Source organism: Pungitius pungitius, chromosome 1, assembly GCF_949316345.1.
Source record: "Pungitius pungitius chromosome 1, fPunPun2.1, whole genome shotgun sequence".
Taxonomy (NCBI): domain Eukaryota; kingdom Metazoa; phylum Chordata; class Actinopteri; order Perciformes; family Gasterosteidae; genus Pungitius; species Pungitius pungitius.
In genome coordinates, this window is record NC_084900.1 from 28,856,936 (window position 1) to 28,876,007 (window position 19,072).

The 19,072-nt window shown below is 43.4% G+C and overlaps 2 protein-coding genes across 12 annotated transcripts; both read left to right on the plus strand.

Annotated features, from left to right (window-relative positions):
* The first annotated feature begins 52 nt into the window (after positions 1-52).
* Positions 53-6,179, plus strand: nfyal (nuclear transcription factor Y, alpha, like). Of its 10 annotated transcripts, none has more exons than XM_037480597.2 (10): positions 53-181; positions 933-1,044; positions 1,228-1,314; positions 2,144-2,290; positions 3,065-3,196; positions 3,294-3,396; positions 3,512-3,663; positions 4,501-4,674; positions 4,933-5,046; positions 5,237-6,179. In XM_037480597.2, exons 2-10 carry the CDS (start codon positions 964-966, stop codon positions 5,297-5,299), a joined length of 1,053 nt encoding a protein of 350 aa, XP_037336494.1. In that variant the 5' UTR covers positions 53-181; positions 933-963; the 3' UTR covers positions 5,300-6,179. The 10 variants fall into 10 exon arrangements, with proteins under 10 accessions (XP_037336494.1, XP_037336496.1, XP_037336501.1 ...); XM_037480599.2 differs by having other exon boundaries at positions 5,240-6,179; XM_037480604.2 differs by having other exon boundaries at positions 5,243-6,179.
* Positions 6,180-6,452: 273 nt separating this feature from the next.
* ahcyl1 (adenosylhomocysteinase-like 1) lies at positions 6,453-18,797 on the plus strand. Of its 2 annotated transcripts, none has more exons than XM_037480595.2 (17): positions 6,453-7,213; positions 12,887-13,001; positions 13,329-13,472; positions 14,073-14,173; positions 14,269-14,371; positions 14,680-14,774; positions 14,870-14,976; positions 15,573-15,689; positions 15,783-15,846; positions 15,970-16,058; positions 16,205-16,275; positions 16,377-16,471; positions 16,778-16,876; positions 16,961-17,029; positions 17,197-17,275; positions 17,446-17,566; positions 17,669-18,797. In XM_037480595.2, exons 1-17 carry the CDS (start codon positions 7,022-7,024, stop codon positions 17,673-17,675), a joined length of 1,668 nt encoding a protein of 555 aa, XP_037336492.2. In that variant the 5' UTR covers positions 6,453-7,021; the 3' UTR covers positions 17,676-18,797. The 2 variants fall into 2 exon arrangements, with proteins under 2 accessions (XP_037336492.2, XP_037336493.2); XM_037480596.2 differs by lacking the exon at positions 6,453-7,213 and adding an exon at positions 10,061-10,197.
* Positions 18,798-19,072: the final 275 nt, after the last annotated feature.

The following is a 19,072-nucleotide window of genomic DNA, read 5'->3' on the forward strand; positions in this document are numbered from 1 at the left end:
CTGTCGGCGGCCCCGGGCTCCGCACCCTGCTCCGGCGACGTGTTTGTGTGTCACGCAGCTGCGCGCCTCCTCCCCAGAAGCCCTCGTTTCATTTGCGCCATTTTGTCCGCTCACTTTGTTGATTGGGCTTTAGCGGGCTGTACTGGAGCCAATCAGAGGGGAACCGGACAGCGAGGAGACGGTAAGGGAGACCCGATTGAAGGCGTTGGTAGTTGACAGCACGGATTGGTTTGTCGTGAACCAACCAAATTACTAACCCAGATAACTTAAACGAGAAACAAACGGCATTTTTTATTTCGACCTGTCCCGTCCCCACCGGGCCCGGTCGGGCTGTAAATAACTTTGCTGTTTTCAATGTTGGCCCCTGGAAACGTGATCTCTGGTGGTTGACAAGCCTCGGCTAACGTTAGCTAACACGTAGAGTCTCTCAAACAAAGGAATTGGGGATAACGCCTCTGTCCTCCAGTCACTGAACGTTGCCTCGCATTTTTACCGTCGGCCAACGTCGTAGACGTGAACAGGCCGAGCTAAAGACGGACGTTAGCTGTTTATCCGCCGAGGAGCGACCCCTTTATTCTAACGTTGCCACGCTTTGTGCGAAGCTAACTGCTGCTAGCCTTGTTAGCTCCAACGGTAGCATCCTGTGAGCGAAACACCAAGCAAAAGACACCCAGCAGCGTGAACCCCTTTGTAAGGTTTTTACAATAGAGCTAAATGTGGGGAATTACATTTTGTATATTATTGGTTACCGTGTTAAGTTGAAATTTAAAAAAAGGCCGTAGTTGAATATCGTCAAAGCCAAACGTTATCAAGCAATGAATTGGATCTAACGTCTGCTGTCCAAACCTTCTTTTTCTGTATGATCCAGAAGGTTCCACATTTTAAATGCACTGCTAAAGAATCCTGCTAACACTGTATATGGTTTTCTTTAGTTTCTATAGAGTGCGGTGATAATAACAAGCTATGGAGCAGTACACCACTGCCACCACCACAACTGGGGAGCAGATAGTTGTGCAGACATCCAATGGACAGATCCAACAGCAGGTGAATACAGGATTTACCCATTTATTTTGTTTAGATGAGAAACGTGTGTCCTAACATCAACAATGTAACACTCTGCTTTAAGTCCAGAGTCAACAGGTACCCTTAATTAAAGTGTTCCAGTGGATTCCAGACCCAATCTTTTAATTACTTGTCTGCGACTGTATTATCCTGCATTACCTTTAGACACAGGGCACAGTGACCGCTGTGCAGCTGCAAACAGAGGCGCCAGTGGTGACGGCCTCAGGCCAGCAGGTGCAGACACTCCAGGTAGTGGTGTCACCGCCGCCGCCCTGCGTCAGAGTCATGACAGCGTTACGGCCTAGGAGATTGCATGCCATACAACCACAGCTGTTTTTCACGACCCTTCTATGTGCTGTTTTGGTCCATCTCCACTTCCACGGCATGTCTCATTGCCTGAACTGCATGTTCCTCAGCACAGTGCTTTCATGAGTGCCGTTGGTCTGAATTGTGTTTGTCTCTTGCAAGCTAAGCAAGTTAGACGTTCTTCGTAATGGGAACGAAATTCATGTGACACATGAGTCTTATGGATGTGTTTTGCCGTTTGCTGAAGAACCAGCAAAGAACAGCAAGGATCCATTTTCATTATTGGCTGTCTCCTCTCATCATCTGGCTATGTTTTTATAATTTTCTATTTACAACATGGCAGTGGATTGCTTTCTTCTGGCATTTTCCCTTATGGTACAACAGCTGCCACAGGCTTCCCGTTGTCTATTGTCTCACCAAAAAACCGTTGCCAATTGCTCAATTTGTATTTTTCGAGTTGTAAAGTGAATGCAAAAATAATTTGATGGCATAATTTGATCTTTCCAAATCATTTTACTTTTTAAGTATTCATAAAATACTTTTAAAATACAGTTTTTAGTAAACCTTAACAACAAATTGTATTCACCAAGTTTGGATTCACTAGGTTTGTGTTCCAAAAATGAAATAAAAGCAAATCATCATATTTTATCCATGAGGTGATATACTGGATGTTCGTGATTTTACAAAATTTGCTTGTGGTCATGTGTCATACATAGGCGACATTGAGGTATGTGTCTGCAGTGGTGCTCTAACAGCGTTCTGTATTTCTCTGTAGGTCCAGGGACAGCCTCTGATGGTCCAGGTGAGCGGTGGGCAGCTCATCACATCATCAGGGCAACCTATAATGGTGCAGGCCATGTCGGGGGGTCAGGGTCAAACAATAATGCAGGTCCCTGTATCTGGAGCTCAGGGATTACAGCAGGTGAGCTATGAAGCTTAGCCGCTCAATTAAGTTTTGTACTCTTATTGAACCACATTTTCTTGTATAAGGACACGTATTCTGTCATTTTTTTGGGGGGGGGGCTTTCTAATTTAAAGTTACAAGTACACCCCAATTCACTAGTTATGTATAATTTACTGGTGTTTCTTACTGACCTATATAAGATAACAGGGCCATCGGCAAGAACATTGGCCTTTTCTATATTCTATAAATAATTTTTATGGTCACCGGAATTAGATTTAGCAGAGAATCATATAAAATCAGGCAGGTTTTCCAGAAACCCCTTCAGCTCAGACTCCAGCGGTGCCCTTAGTGCAAACACCCCGGGGTTGACAGACCCAGATTGGCTGACAGCATCAACCTATAGTCAGAGTTGCGGTAGGAGGTGAAGAGTTCCACACACCACAACGGGTGCTCCTTCTCCAGCCAGTAGCGATGCTTCAGTTTTCTACTCCAGAGGTCCCCGCTCTGAGTCAACCCAACGCTGCTGGAGGCTCTCGCTGTATCGTTCCCTGTTGGAAGGGAACGGCTACCCAGGAGAACCATTTAAGAGACTTCTTTAAAGGGAATCTTTCATTTTCAGGGGAAGCCAAAATCCCCATAACATTTAAGTTCCTTGGATAACTTTCAAGTTAAGGAACTCAGTATTTTTTTACATGTTATTTGTGTAGATGTTTGAGGTGACTGCAGCTCAAATGAAATTGGACATTGATAGGATGTCCCTAAATCCATGGTTGGTGCTTTTTCCATGTGTAGATCCAGCTGGTGCAGCCAGGTCAGATCCAGCTGCAGGGCGGCCAGACTCTCCAGCTCCAGGGCCAGCAGGGTCAGGCCCAGCAGATCATCATCCAGCAGCCTCAGACGGCCATCACAGCTGGACAGAACCAGGTGTTTAAATCTCACCAGTTGAGCAACAAATCCATTTAATCAAATGATTATCAACGTGATTACTGAGTGTCTTGTCTTCTTACATGGGGTTCCACAGGGACAGCAGATCAGTGTGCAGGGCCAACAGGTCGCACAGACGGCTGATGGACAAACCATTGTGTATCAGCCGGTCAACGCAGATGGCACCGTCCTGCAGCAGGGTAAACTCACATTTCTGCTACATTTTCCTTTTCCTTCTGCTTTGTAGACTTGATAAATAGGAGCACTGCAGAGTTGTCTTTTTGCATCACAACTGTCATAATAATTTGTTTGCAGGAATGATCACAATTCCAGCTTCCAGCTTGGCAGGGGCCCAGATTGTACAGGCGGGGGGTGCCAACACCAACACCACCAACAGTGGCCAAGGCACTGTGACCGTTACCCTGCCCGTCTCTGGTAACATGGTCAATGCAGGTGGAATGGTCATGGTAAGACCCTGTGTAGAAGTGTTGTGTTAATCTTTTTTGTCTCAACTCACACTGTGGTGCAGGTCCCTTTTTTAAAAGAACCAAATCGTTTTTCGGGTAGGAATTTTCGTGCCAATCACAACAGACTTTGTGACGCTGTAAAAATGTGATGTAGTATCAGGAATCAGGAAACGTTTATTGCCATTATATGTTAGACATACATGGAATTTGACTTGGCGGTTGGTGCACGACGGAAGACAGTACAATAACGACAACGTAGTGCAGCAATAACATAAAAATAAAATAAAAGTATAATAAAATATATGCTATATGTTAGTACGCTGAAGCTATGGGTTATTAAGTTGAGAAGTAGTAATGCATCATATTGTTATAGTATGATCATATAGTGTTATGATTAATAACTTGTTTGGTGATGTTTTTGCAAATGGTATATTTTAGGAAAAAGCTGTTCACATAACATGTTTTTTTAGTTGAATTCACAGAATATTACTGTGTTTATTTAACACCTGTCCTCCCCCATAGGTATTTTCAGTCTTCCTAGAACTGCATGGGCGTTACAAGCTATGGTCGATTGACATCTCCCTCAATTCTACTGAACTTGTTAGGGCAGGGCCACATGCACCTTTAGGATTCTTGCTAGTTTAGGGTATTTGGTGACCGCATGCAACTCCCATCATAACTTCTCTGTCAGCGTGTTGATAATTCTAAAGTCTATTCAGCCAGAATGACAGGTGACACCGATAGTTGCACAGTAACTACTTGTTTATGTAAGCATTGTGCTCTCAATGCCGGAGACTCCAATCACATTGTCCCTGTTTGTGTCTCTCCCTCCAACAGATGGTGCCTGGAGGTGGTGCAGTTCCCACAATGCAGCGTATCCCCCTGCCAGGTGCTGAGATGCTCGAGGAGGAGCCTCTGTACGTTAATGCAAAACAGTACCACCGGATCTTGAAGCGAAGACAGGCACGTGCCAAACTGGAGGCTGAGGGCAAAATCCCCAAGGAAAGGAGGGTAAGACACATTGGTTAGGATCCCACATCAGTGGTTCCCCTACCGTTATAACAGGGGCGCCCCCTGAAAATATGGTATATCTACCAATTTAATCTGTAGATCCTTTTTTTGTCCTGATAGTGCCTGTATATTGGTATTTAGCCATAAATCTCAAGGGACCAAATTGCAAAAAAATGTGTTACCCTTTTCAACTAGTACTAGTAGAGGGGCAACAAAGTTGAAAATACTTACGCCCCTGTATATCCGCTTATTCCTTAGCAGAAATACCTACACGAGTCTCGCCACCGTCACGCCATGCAGCGCAAGCGAGGAGATGGAGGACGTTTCTTTTCACCTAAAGACAAGGAGGAAATGGCTTTGGCCCTGGCACAGGTAAGACATTGTGTGTAGAAGAACATCACCTACATCAGCACTAAATAAAAAACAAAGTCAAGCTAATATGGTAAATATATATTTTCAGCACTTATTTTGTGTGTGTGTGCCTGTCATTTAGGTATAACTTTGTTTGAGTAGGAAATATCTAATTTTGTAATAAAACTAACCTATTATGGTGACTTCACAGCAGCAGCAGCAGGAGGTATCCCAGGCAGATGAGACCGTGGCCCAGATGATCCGAGTCTCATAACCCTGTCACCAAGATAATCTCTTCTGTCTGAACTCTGCCCTGCCTGAGACTCTTCATCCCATCCAACCTGCCGCAACCCCAGACTCCCACTTTTACCCCTTCCTGACACGCCGCTAAACACCAACTCACAGAACCACCACTGGGTTTCTACTTTTGTCTCTCCAAGCAGACACTGGTCTTCCAGGAGGCTGACCATGTGGCTGCTGAGCCTGTTTATGGTTCAGGTCACTGAAATGGAGGAGGCTTCCACCCTCCGCTTATCTGGTTGAGCGCTAATGGCAATTTTCACTAGGATTTGTCTTGTCAATAATGATGCATGAAGTTATAGGTAGCCAGGGCAAGTCACTCAGAGAATATAACAACTGATGTCACACCCTGGTCTGTAAAAAGATGAGATTTAGTCTCCAGTGGATGCTTTAAATATTTTTTGTTTTCAGAGGACACTTGTTAAAGTATCACTTGTTAAGGTATCTTGTATCTTTTGGGAGGGTCAGGGTTTCAACCCATGTTTTGTTGAGGAGGGACTATATCAAAAGTCCCGCTGAGCAAAAACTGAAATGTGATACTAATGTGAAGATATTGTACAGACATTCTTTTCTTCCCCAGTGTGTAACTGACGTACCTACTAATTTTCCCAATTTTGTGAATGCATTTTATACAATTTTGTGCTTTGACAAAGTGTTTCCAGGAAAACAATAACATGGTGTTAAATCACATTACACGTTCTATCCATGTAGTTACTTCATCGGTCAAGTGTTTCGTATTTTCATTGTAGATACGTTTTTTTTTTTTTATCTATAAAATGCACCAATGCAATGGTTTGTTTTTTTATTATAATAGTAAAAAGGTTGGACATGTCAATTAAATTTTATTAAGTGACTGTTTGTGGTTCCTTTGCTCATTCTTTATTGGACCTTTAGTTGAATCCTTTTTATCATTGTATTGTTCAATCAATACAAGTACATACATTTTGTAATTGTATTAATTTAACGTTAGTTATATATACACATAGTTGGCTGGATGTTTATTCGTTAAGGAAAAAAAGGATGGCATGATCTTATTGCTTTGTTACTCCTCGTAGGTCGGAGGGTCAAACAACGTCCCGAGCCGGCTCTGCCAATCAGACGCCGTATATGACACGTTAGTGCCCCGTCTCCCAATCACAGCGAGGGGGCGGGTAATGCACTCAGCTCCCTATGATGCCAAAAGGGCCGTTGCAATTCTGCTTGTAATGAAAATGAACATATAGGTGACCCGGTAGTAAGCAGTGAACGAAACCAAAACTAGCGCTGCTCTCCATTTGAGACGCCGGCACCACACGCTGCTTCTCGGCGTTCGTCCGCACCGGCGCTGACCGGATGAGCGCCGCCCCCACGCGCTAACGTTACTCGTTCAGGTGACAGCCTCCACCAACCGCCCCCTCCCCTTCGGAGATGATGCTGTCTGCGGATGACAGCAGACCAGAGGACCGAAACAAGTGTCTGTGCCGCTCTCTGGCAAGTAGTGAAGCTAGAACACGGGTTAATATCTCCTTAAAGTAGCCCCCCTCATTGCTCCGCGGTCTAGTGGAAGAGCTTCAGCGTACGGTTCAGTCGTTTTAAGCCACGAAGCTTAACGAAGACGGAGAGAGGGAAAAAAAGACAAGGGATAAAGCTAACGCTAATGGTGGTCTGATCTGAACTCAGTCTCCTACAGCGACGGGCTCCACGTCTCCTGCACGCAATGACCGACTCGGTTGTGGACAGCAAGGCGGAGGTGAAACAAGCCACCAAATATGTCAAAGAGACCGAAAACGTAGCGGAGAAATACTCCGCGATGACCGTCAGCAAGAACAGCAGCGATGTGAACATGAACGTCGGGGAAATGCCTTCCGCCGCCTTCACCGCAGTCCCCACTCTGAAATCCGTCAAAAAGGTAAGAGACGCCCAGAGGGAGACAGCGTGTCCTGAACATCAGCATCGCACTGCGCAGAGGGACCGGGGTGCACCGGGCCGGTGAACGCACCGCGCGGCGATTCGTCACGCATTCACACGAAGGTTCGTGTTGTCGCGTGCGATGATGGAGCGTATTAACACGTTATGTTATTCACACGCGACTGTAGAACAATTGCAGCAGGTTTACTGTATAGAGCAGTGCTTTCATCAATTGGGCTATTGTAAAACGAAAAAAAAAAAAACTGCCTTCGTGCATCCTTCCTGTTCATAATGTCTGCATCATGTCAACATCCTGCAGACAGGAAACAAGAAAAAGCCAAGTTGAGCTTTTAAACCTCCGATTTACGGCCCGCGAAGGGAAGTAATGGGCGAAACCTGCGCTTAGACACGGGGGGGGGTCTCCACACCAATGGATTCCCAACGCCTTCTATTCTGCTGCCGCAGATGGGTCAGGAACATTTCATCTGTTAAAAAAGGAACAATTCCTTCATCGGTCCGATTCGCTTCAGGTCTGTGTTTGGACGCTGCCTTTCTGATATGAACAGCGTGGTAGGAATGTCGTAGCAGCACAAGGCCCCGTGAGGAAATGCCTCGCGTGCCTCGGCTGTCACACGGCGGCACGGAACAATCATGAGAATTACACACTAACCCGGAGACGGCTGTTCACCTCGGATCCACCACGGCGGCGGTTAACAAGGAACATCTCCGTTGAGGAGAATTGTTCTGTCTCTCAAGGTGACCTTTAACATGAGGCACCTGTCCATGACACGACGGACTGTTATTATGCTGTGCTAATATTATGGTCTTTGCATTAAAGACAATAGACGAAATACCTACAACAAATATATAGTTTTATTCATTTGCACCAGTATTCGTATGACTATAGATATTTATATTTATTTAATACCATTTCGGTTGTACAACATGTAGACATATTGCTGTGTTAACTACCACTATCTTGATACTAGCCTCACAATTATATTATAACTTGCGCTCTGCGTGACACATTATATAATTGCACAGTGCTGTCCAAGTGCTATTCTCGGACCAAATGTTGTCTTCATGTAAATTTGAAATCCCACATGCAGGTTTGGTCGCCGCGCCTCTTGATGCCGCGTGTTTCATGATTCCTTCGCCTCATTATGCACATTGGGGTTTTCGGGATGTCTTTTCTATTATTTCCCCAATAAACGTTCTCTTGTCTAGCTGCATTTGTGATTTAACTGCTTCAAACTTTTTAGTAGCAAGATGTTGACAAAATAATCAGCGTAATCAAAATATCTACATTCCCAGCAGCGGGGCTTACAGACTTCAGAATATTAGCTCAGACCCCCGTGTGATGAGGCAATAACGTGTGGACCGCGAGTCGCCTCAGGGAGCCAGAGAGAAAACATATTGGATGGTAGGAATGTGCACTCCGCTCATGAAAACAAGCAGTTTGTTATGAATAAATGTGAGAGCCTGGTGTCAAACTGAGCCACCTGTTTGCAAAGAAACAATAAATGAATAAAACAAACACTCAGTGATAGGAAAAAAAAAAGATAAAAACTCATGAATATGTATTTACGCGAAAAAGAAGCGTTGGATGTGTGAGGAAGTTTGGAGGCCGTGTGACATAATCCACGGAGTGGGGCCACGAACAAAAAGTCATCGCTACAAACTGAAGTGTGTGTGTGTGTGTGTGTGTGTGTGTGTGCGCGCGCATGTGTGTGGGTGAGTCAAAGAACAACTCTACTCTCACTCTCTCAATCCATCCAGCAGTTACACAACCCCCCCCCCCCCCCCCCCTCCGGGAACAGGACTTCCTCACTGAGAATTTGTTCATGCATCATCAGCATTTCTGATCTCTGTGGGCTGTTTAACATGGATATAAAAAGATGATTTTACCTCATTCTTACTATCTCTTTATGTCACACAGCTTTGTGAGGATTTTCTTTCTTGGAACAACCAGATTTAGGTATTTCCTAAGTGTTTGTTTGTGAGACATGGTTTTAAGTTAATGTTAAATGTCATGTTAAACCTATTCATTAAAGATTTAGCTGTATTAAGTACTAAGTATAGGTTATAGTTTCCTGCTAAAGGTCACGTAGTTCTGAAGGAAGGATTAGTATTGTGTGTTTCTTTCACAACACCGTAATCCGTCATGCATGCAGAACAAATGAAGATCTGCATCTGTCCGAGGAACGTCACACCCCATGCACTCACTGCAAAGATGTATGTAGATTGGACTGTATGGCTTCTCTGGTAGATGGTGCTGTAGAGCACTAGTGGTATCTGGCTAAGTAGTTAATGTCACCTTATGCCAGGCCCATATTGAACCCTTTATACCGCCGACTGACAGTCACACCCCGGCTTAAGTCTCTGACCTGGCTGCTATCTAGCAGAGATGGGTATTTTTAGCCATAGGATGGGACTGGATGGACCGCTTATTGATGCAGCTGAAGCCTAATGGAAACAGGGTTTAAAAAACAGGGGTCAATCCCCTTTCATTTAGTACTCCCAATCAGGAGTACAGCGTGAGGGTAAAAACTGTAGCAGACGTGTTTTATTTTTCTCTGCATGTAAGTGATTTAATTTTTTTGCTTTGCTGTATCTTGTTGGTGTCAATTGCTCTCACAGCACTGAAACGCATTAATCATAAAACACAACATACTGACTTTAGCAGCTGGTTGTCAAGGGCAGAACCAGAGAGTGAAAGAGAGCGAGAAAGAGAGAGGCTCAGTGGGAATCAACCTCCTCTCTCTCTCTCTCTCTCTCTCTCCCCCTCTCTCCAGGTTGGCCATTAGAAATCAGGATAATAGGTGGGAACCTCCCCCTGGCTCTGCCTGGGAGTGTTCTGGGATAATAGCATCAGGGACACCTAGTCCCATCACACTCAGGACACACAGGCACAGCAAAGCAGGCTAGAAACCGGGAGAGCGACTGGCAGCCATGGCACACAAACATGGGCACGGGAGAGAACGGGTGAGTTGCTATAATGCATCACCGGGGGCTCATGCAGCACACTTATTCTTAAAGATTTTGCACAGATGAGACACATTTACTTTTGTCATGTTCTAAGATTTCTTGTTTTTTTATCGTCTGTGTAAAATGATTAAATCATTCGATACGTTATGCAATGATGCAGACCATCAATGTGTTTCTTGTGTAATTACCACCCAAGTGTTTAGCTGAAATGCAGGTGCAAGTACAATCTTCTCCTTAACAGGGCAAAGGTTATTGAAATATCTCACCTCTGGGATACTTCACAGTGTAAGAGTACCACAAACGGAATGCTCTCTTAAGTAGCACTTCATCATTAATCAGATTAACCTCTTGCTTTTCCTAATGCTTTAACCACAGGAGAAGTCTCTGATTTTTATGTCCACAAATAACAAAAATAGAGAAATTTAAGAGACAGAAAGCGATGCAAAGCAAATGCAAAATAACTATTTGACAAGTGTGTGAAACAAAAGCACATTGTCAATTGCGAAAACAGAGACATGCAGAGATCTCAGTTCAAACTGTCTTACCAACTTCTTGAGTTTTGTTTTACTGACACATTAGATCTCGGAGGTTTCATTGTTCTTAGGAAACAGGGGCTAGAAGATACAAAACCTCAGTGGAAAAAGCTACTATATTCCAGCCGTCAAGGCTGCAGTAAGTTTTATTTTGAACAGATGGCATATCAGTCGTATTCTTGACATTCTTAATTTCGGGGTAAAAAGGTTCCCTTTTTGTCTCATATAAATCAAAAGTAGTGTGATGTGATAAGCTATTTTCCTAATAGATCACAAATGATGTTGGTGCTGGCCATGCAGCACTAACCCTGCTCCTACTCCGCTAACGTTTAGCGACTTTCAGGTAACTGCATGCTAGTTCTCCCCCAGCTGTGAGCTGTCTCTCCTCTCAGGATCGCTCGGTCAGAGAAAATCATTTCGTTGCAGTTAGCTTTTTCTAAATGTCATTATTCCTTTGTGTAATAATCATTGACACTAAGCTTAACTGTCACAGTTGTGGTCTGACGTTCCTGTGTGTAGTACAAATCTTACTTCGATATCACTCCTCTCATTGTCGTTAGTCTGACATCGATGTGTTTCCAGATTTATCCTCTGTGTGTTGTGACAACTCGGCTGGCCTGCGCGTTAGTTTTAAGTCCAAACACATTCTATGGACATTTCAAACACAAGAACAACGAAAATCCCAAAACATTGTTTTCCAAGAAACATAATTGAATGGAGTTATCACTGAAGAAAAATGTAAATATAGCACAGAAAGTTGACTATAAACTTTTAACCTCTAACCTCTTCACCACGTTCATTAAACATATTTGTTCTGTCAATACTCAGGAATTAGAGAGTGTGAGCAACAAGAAGTCCTTTGGCTTTGACGAGCCTCCATCCAGTCAGGCACACGTAAACCATCAACGTAAAACCACAAATATTATGACAACAACAAGACATTATCATGCAATAGCCATGACAAAGGCAAGAAATGTGTGAATGTGCACAAGACCACCCCTCATTCATTGCACGACTTTATACAAGATGTGACTTTATACGTTGTTGAGAGAATGTTTGAGCTTGAACTGCTCGTGCAACACCCCACCCGGCTTCAGTCAACGGCACGGTAACATTAGTCGAACGCTTTATTCGTGCAACATAATGGAGCAGGAGGAACTGTTCAATTAAAGTCATAGCTACAATGAAAGGACATGTAAGAGGTTCAGACCTGAAACCCACCTGCAGACTTCCTATTTAAGTCAAATGCTGCCTCGGTGTCTTGCAGGCCTATTTATTTACCGTGCAAGTGGTGTCAGGGGAGAAGAAGCTACAGCCAAACCGTGTGAAAAGAAGAGCATACTTTGGCATTTTGCATGTGTAATTATTGTCAGGATCAGTGTGGTTGTTTAGCTATGTAGGTGGTTCCGTTAAACGGTAACTCTTTACAGTCCCAAGTGTTAAAAGAACCGCAGGTTTAGGGCTCCCTAGCGTTTCTAATATTGACATCCAACTGTTGTTGTCTGCTGGTGCAGCCAGACTGTTCAAATTCACAGAATAACTTTCTTTATTGAACAGCTAAATAATAAGACTTTTTAAAATTGCACCATTCTTCTGTGGTTTGCCAGAGTAACCTCAAAGACTGGACGGCTGAGGATGTAAGTCTGTTTAAGGCCAGTCTAGAAAAAAAGCCGAGCTAGCTGTGTGCTGGTCCACTTTGTGCTTCCAGGGCTTTGATCTTCCAGGTCTTTGAAGGGTCCGGTTGACACGATGAACAACTGAAGCCTATGTTTTTGAACAAAGCATAAATCACAGGGCTGAAAGGAGGCTTCTAAAAATAGGCAACAGCTCCCTTCGTCCTGATCCACCTGTGATTTACTGTAACTCTGGTGACTCACCTTTTTAGAAGCACCCTTTGTTGAGGCTCAATCAGCTAAATGAGTCCAAATATAAACTAAAGAACAAATTACCTGAAGCACATAACTGATTGTGTCAGGTGTTATGATGATGATGATGATGATGATGATCCTTTTTCTTTGCTCCTCACATTTTCCCTCCCATGATTTCATTCTTCACACTTAAGTGCATACAGTGTCAATAATCAGTCAATAATAATATCTATAATATCTGGATTTTTAAAAAGTTGTGCACAATTTTGTCCTGCTTCTCTCCAGATCCAGTTCGCCAACACTGAGGACAAACAGGAGTTCAGCAAGTACCCGACCAAAGCTGGTCGCCGCTCCCTCTCTCGATCCATCTCGCAGTCCTCCACAGACAGCTACAGCTCAGGTGCAGCACACCTCACAGATTCATTTCTCTTTTCCTTTCTATTACCCGCTGAATTTTTACAGACCAAGTAAACGATTGCTGCCGATATGGAAGATAACTGCAAATGTTCAGTTATAGTATGTTGTCAATCTGATTTAATCGATTATGTGTCTATTTTTAAGTCCTTATATAATCTTTTGCAATGGCATATGTACCATACACCAATGCTGCATGTGAGCACATATACACAAATATATCTGACTCCAAAACTAAATCTCCAAAGAAAAGTAAGTAAGTATATATTTCATGAATGATTTTCCATGACCTTTGGTGTTCTCCATTTCATAGCTGCGTCCTACACTGACAGCTCCGATGATGAAACCTCCCCCCGGGACAAAGCCCAGGTCAACACCCAAGGCAGCAATGACTTCTGTGTGAAGAACATCAAACAGGCCGAATTTGGCCGCCGTGAAATAGAAATTGCAGAACAAGGTATGTTTGTTCTCACGATTGTTCACGGATTATTGACTTTTTTTTGTTGTTTTTACCCCATTTCAGAATTTTTAGCTGAGAATCTCTGTAGTGTTTCTTTTGAATTCATTTTACTCATGCATTATACATTTATTTTTTGTGATTTTATGACAGTCGTATAACAGAATTGCTATCTTCAACATTCATACAAAGAGGCTGTTGTTCTACCTGTTATGTCTCCCACCGGCGGATCACTTAGCTTCTGTTTTGCTGCTTGGACATTATTTGATAGCAGCTCTCTCCTCCTGATTTCAATACTGTTTATTGTTCTTGAAACAGGATCAGCGTTCTTTTTATCGCTGCGAGTCTGTCTCTCCCCTTGTTTACGTTGCCTGTGTGAGTCGGAAGAGTGTTCTTCAGGCTTAAAGCCCCAGTGGCCCAAGCTGTTTATGACATTATTGTTTAATCAGTTCATTTCACAGCCACGTCGTAGAAAAGGCTTATTATTGTATTCAAAACGTCCCGTTGTTCTTTTTCCACTCCCAAAACAAAACCGGACTTTTTGACGTCACTTTTTGCTCTGGTCTTCCACTAACGTTTGCTCAACCTGTTCCTCCCCAGACATGTCAGCCCTGATCTCCTTGAGGAAGAGGGCCCAGGGGGAGAAGCCATTGGCCGGGGCGAAGATAGTAGGCTGTACCCATATCACTGCTCAGACTGCGGTACGTCCTCTCCTCTGGATGCGATTGTTCAGCGCTTCTCGCTTCTATCTCTGATACCGGTTCATGTAGCTGTACATTTCGTCGTTCCCTCTTAGGTCCTGATTGAGACTCTGGTAGCCCTCGGGGCCCAGTGCCGCTGGACTGCCTGCAACATCTACTCCACTCAGAACGAAGTGGCTGCTGCGCTCGCTGAAACAGGCAAGTCTCTCCTCTCCCACATAACATCTGGGAGTGAGCACAAACAGCACATCATTCATTATTGTTGAGCTTAGTTAAGGTTTGTAGATTATATCAAATAAAATGTGGATACATTTTACTAATACTAAGAAAAGCTCTGCTATGGCAATATATAGCTGTGAACCGTAATGGGTGTCCACAATGGATTAAACAATATTGTTTCATTTACTCTTAATTGTATGTGTAATGTCTTGTGTTTATGGTAAATTCTGAATCCTGTGAATGTGCGTTCCCTCAGTAATCCCTTTTTGCTGTTTTATCTCTTGTAGGGGTACCTGTGTTTGCATGGAAGGGGGAGTCAGAGGATGACTTCTGGTGGTGCATCGATCGCTGTGTCAACAGGGAGGGCTGGCAGGCTAATATGGTATCAACTCAACACTGATCTCAGACCTGTTATGTCCCTTTGTTCGACCCAGCATGATGGTTATCATGGTTATCATGCTGGAGCTTTTTTTTTAGATCTTGGATGATGGTGGAGACTTAACCCACTGGGTGTACAAGAAGTATCCCAGCGTCTTTAAGAAGGTCCGGGGCATCGTGGAGGAGAGTGTGACTGGAGTGCACAGGTGGGATGTGGCTTATATTTGATGAGTTTGAGGGTTTTAAAGGAAGGTGTGAACTATGAACATGTTATGTCTGACTATGTAGTTGCTGCCACCATTTTAGTTTTAGGGATTACGTTTAATGAGTAAAGTGTGGAAGTTGGCCAAAGCTAGAACTATCAGAGTAGTAGAATCAATCATTTAGCCACCAATAAATTGTAGCACAGCTTCTAATGGACTATAAATCATAGAAATTGTGGTAATATCTTTGAGTTCTTAGGATTGATCAAACCCCAGGTGTTACATTACATGTCATTTAGGTGTCCTGATGGATGACACATGCCGGTCAGCACAAACACTACTCAATGCAGTTCTATAAGTAATAGTAGTATTAATTCATACTGACGCTGTAGATGGAAAAGGTCACTGGCCTGAATTGACTTCAGTCTATTTGAGAAACACCACAGAGCTGGACTCCGGGTCACTGCAGCTGTGCGCGTGCGACTATCAATGGATTCAATTAGCCGGAAGCCCCGGAGAGCGCGAGGTCACACTCGGCTCAGTTTGTCTGTGGATGCATGCACATGTGCCTGAACATGTTTTCTCACGTGTCCTCTCAGATTGTACCAGTTGTCGAAGGCCAGCAAGCTGTGTGTCCCTGCCATGAACGTGAACGACTCCGTCACCAAGCAGAAATTTGACAACCTTTACTGCTGCCGTGAATCTATCCTGGATGGGTGAGGAGAATCAAATCCTCCAGAAAGCTTGCCACCATTTCCAAAACTTTAATTTTCTTTAAAAGTGTGTGTGTGTCATCTTGTCTCTGCCAGTTTGAAGAGGACCACAGATATGATGTTTGGTGGCAAACAGGTTGTTGTTTGTGGTTATGGAGAGGTGATTCATTCTTTGATATCAGATTTTTTTTTTTAAATCTCACTTTACTGACGGTGCAGCAGACCTTTCAACATGAATAGCGGACTAATGTTCACAACCATTGCCCTGTTCTGTGGCATGCAGGTGGGTAAAGGCTGCTGCACTGCTCTGAAGGCCCTCGGTGCCATTGTGTGCATCACAGAGATCGACCCCATCTGTGCCCTGCAGGCCTGGTGAGTCACCGACATTAACATTCAGCACTGCTCCGTGTTGTGCTCCACTGTCTCTATGTTGTGCGTCCGATCCTTTGTTTCAGGTTGTGTTCAGCTTCAGGTTGTTGATTGAACTAATGATAATATCTCTATGTGTGTCCACACAGCATGGACGGCTTCCGAGTGGTCAAGCTGAGCGAGGTCATCCGCCAGATGGACGTGGTGATAACTTGCACTGGTACTGTGCCCCACGCAGCAACATCCATTACTTCTGAGTGTGCCCTCTCACTTGTGCTCTCACAGTGACTCTGTTTACAAATCACATTTTTTTCCTCCTAGGTAACAAGAATGTTGTCACCAGGGAACAGCTTGACCGAATGAAGAACGGCTGCATCGTCTGCAATATGGGACACTCCAATACGGAGATTGACGTGGTAATGTGTCTTTTTATCTAAAGGAGGGTTTTGTTAAGTGCTTTGGGCTCAGGTATAAAGTGCCAAACAAAGAGATCCATAATGAGAAACCTCTGAAAATGTTCTCCTGTTTTCGACATGTATTTTAGCCTGGATATCTATTTTCATTCATTTAGCTGCTATTGATCCACTGAATGTACAGTATATGTGTATTTCTATGTTCCGCTCTGCTCTGTTTTGAATTCTTGGACGTGTTACCAGATGTTTTATCTGACCTTTGTTATCCATCATACAGTAGTAGGACTGACCTGTGTATTATGTGCTCAGGCGAGTCTGCGTAGCCCCGAGCTGACCTGGGAGAGGGTGCGCTCTCAGGTAGACCACATCATCTGGCCCGATGGGAAGAGGGTTGTTCTGCTTGCAGAGGTAATCTCCCTCTTCTTCTCTCTTTTTGTGATGCCTTTTTTGTCAACCTCTACAATGCAGTTCATGTATGTACTTATTTCTTAGGGCCGCCTCTTAAACCTGAGCTGCTCCACAGTGCCTACATTTGTGTTGTCCATCACTGCTACAACTCAGGTTAGTAGTTTGGCACCTCCTTGTGGAGCCCTTCACTCACATTTCAGGGCTAGATGAAGAACATTTTCCCCTCTTTTACCACAGCACCCTGCGTATCTGTAGCAAAATGTAGTTTCCTGACACTCTTTGTCTGAACAATGAATGATCTAACCCCCTGTGGTTTGTAGGCACTGGCCGTGATCGAGTTGTTCAACGCACCAGAGGGCCGTTACAAACAGGATGTGTATCTTCTGCCCAAGAAGATGGGTAAGACGGATGTTTTTTGCTTCATAGGTTTTGAATAAGAACGATCATATTTGCCAGTTTTCTTACTCACTGCTGTGGTCTTGTCACTTCACCTAAAAATCACACGATCCAGTTACAATAGAACAATGACTTTGCAGACTTTAGATTCCAATCCCTCTTCTTTCCTCCAGATGAGTACGTGGCCAGTTTGCACCTACCAAACTTTGATGCCCACCTGACGGAGTTGTCTGACGAGCAGGCCAAGTACATGGGTCTCAACAAGAACGGCCCCTTCAAGCCTAATTATTACAGGTACATTTCAGCATACGCTGTATATCTTTCTTTCTCTTGCATCTCCTACATTTTTGTGACGTGTTCACATGTGTGGAGTAACACTGTGCATTTTGTTTACAGGTATTAATGGCGGTTTCTGGCAACGTGATCCTCGGCACACATTTGTCCTGGAATACACAGAGATATCTATTTTATTTTGTAAATTGCTCCAAAAAAATTGAGAAATTATTTTAAGTATGCTGAATGTAATTTAGGATTAGCACTACGGATATAGTGTTAGATATGAAGAATAAGACGTGTAGGAATCATATACAACCTATAGCCGACTAATATTTTACCTGTCCTATCACGTGTTAAAAAGAAAAGCCTGCTTGCATGCTTTCATGTGTTTGTGCATATTTAGTTGCTAATGCTTCTGTTGTTAGATTACAAAGTTGGTGATTTGTTTGCTTACCCTATTTATGCACAGTGCCAAATGATGGCTACAAGAATGGAACTGATACCAAGTATATTTTGTCTGTCGATAACATTTTAATTAGTACATTCCAGGAGCCAGGGTGTGGGCTGAGCTACAACAAACTCTGTACTATGATGTACATAGTTTAGAATGTTTGTTTTACATAAATCTTATGTGCGTTAAATAATCTCATTGAATGGTATCTGCATACATTCCCTAAAAGGTATCATCCAGTCACACTTAAACACCTAAAGCTTAAACCAAAGGGAGGTTTCATTTTCTAACAGATGTTCTTTTGTGCTGAAGATAAGAAGCTGTATGCATTCCTAAAAAAGATTTTAACTACTATCTTCAATTAATACAGAGTTTCCATTTGCTCACTGACGTCCCAGCAGAGAGCTGTTTCTCTGGCATGCAGCAAGGTCAGTTATTAAGTGTTTTGACTGGATAATACTTTTGAGTCCATTGTATGAATGTGCCTTTTAATTCATTTACAACACAAAATAAATATCAGCACTGACCTTAATTAAATGAATATTCCTCTGGTGTACGACCACATCTATTAGAGTTGTGCTTAATGTCTTCCTTTTACTGCTTCTGCTATTTAAGATGCGTGGGCTGTGTTGAGAAAATTATTATAAATCTGTTTGCCATATGTTGCTGTCTTAATTTGACTCACTAGGGTCACCTAACGTAAAGTTTTATGTCATCAAAATGCATACCTGTATACGATTTATGTAAAAATGCATTAAATCAGCAATAAAACAACTTCTTTTAACAGAGAAACTTTAAGCATGTCAAAGGTATTTCAATTTGTTTATACCAAGGAACCAGAACAGAAAGGCCTCTTTAGGTCAGTGGATGTTTACATTTTGGGGGAGTCCCCAAACCCTCTTCAGTGTGCCTTGCTGTTACATTCTCTACATTGCGTTCCCTCACCGTCAGCCCTGCTGGCCGGGCCTCAAACTGCTGTCCCTCTCTGGAATATTCCCGGTCTCTCGCGCCAGCCAGCTACATTAGTCGCTATTATTAACAGTCGAGTCACTCAGCCTAGAGGAGGAGGAGGA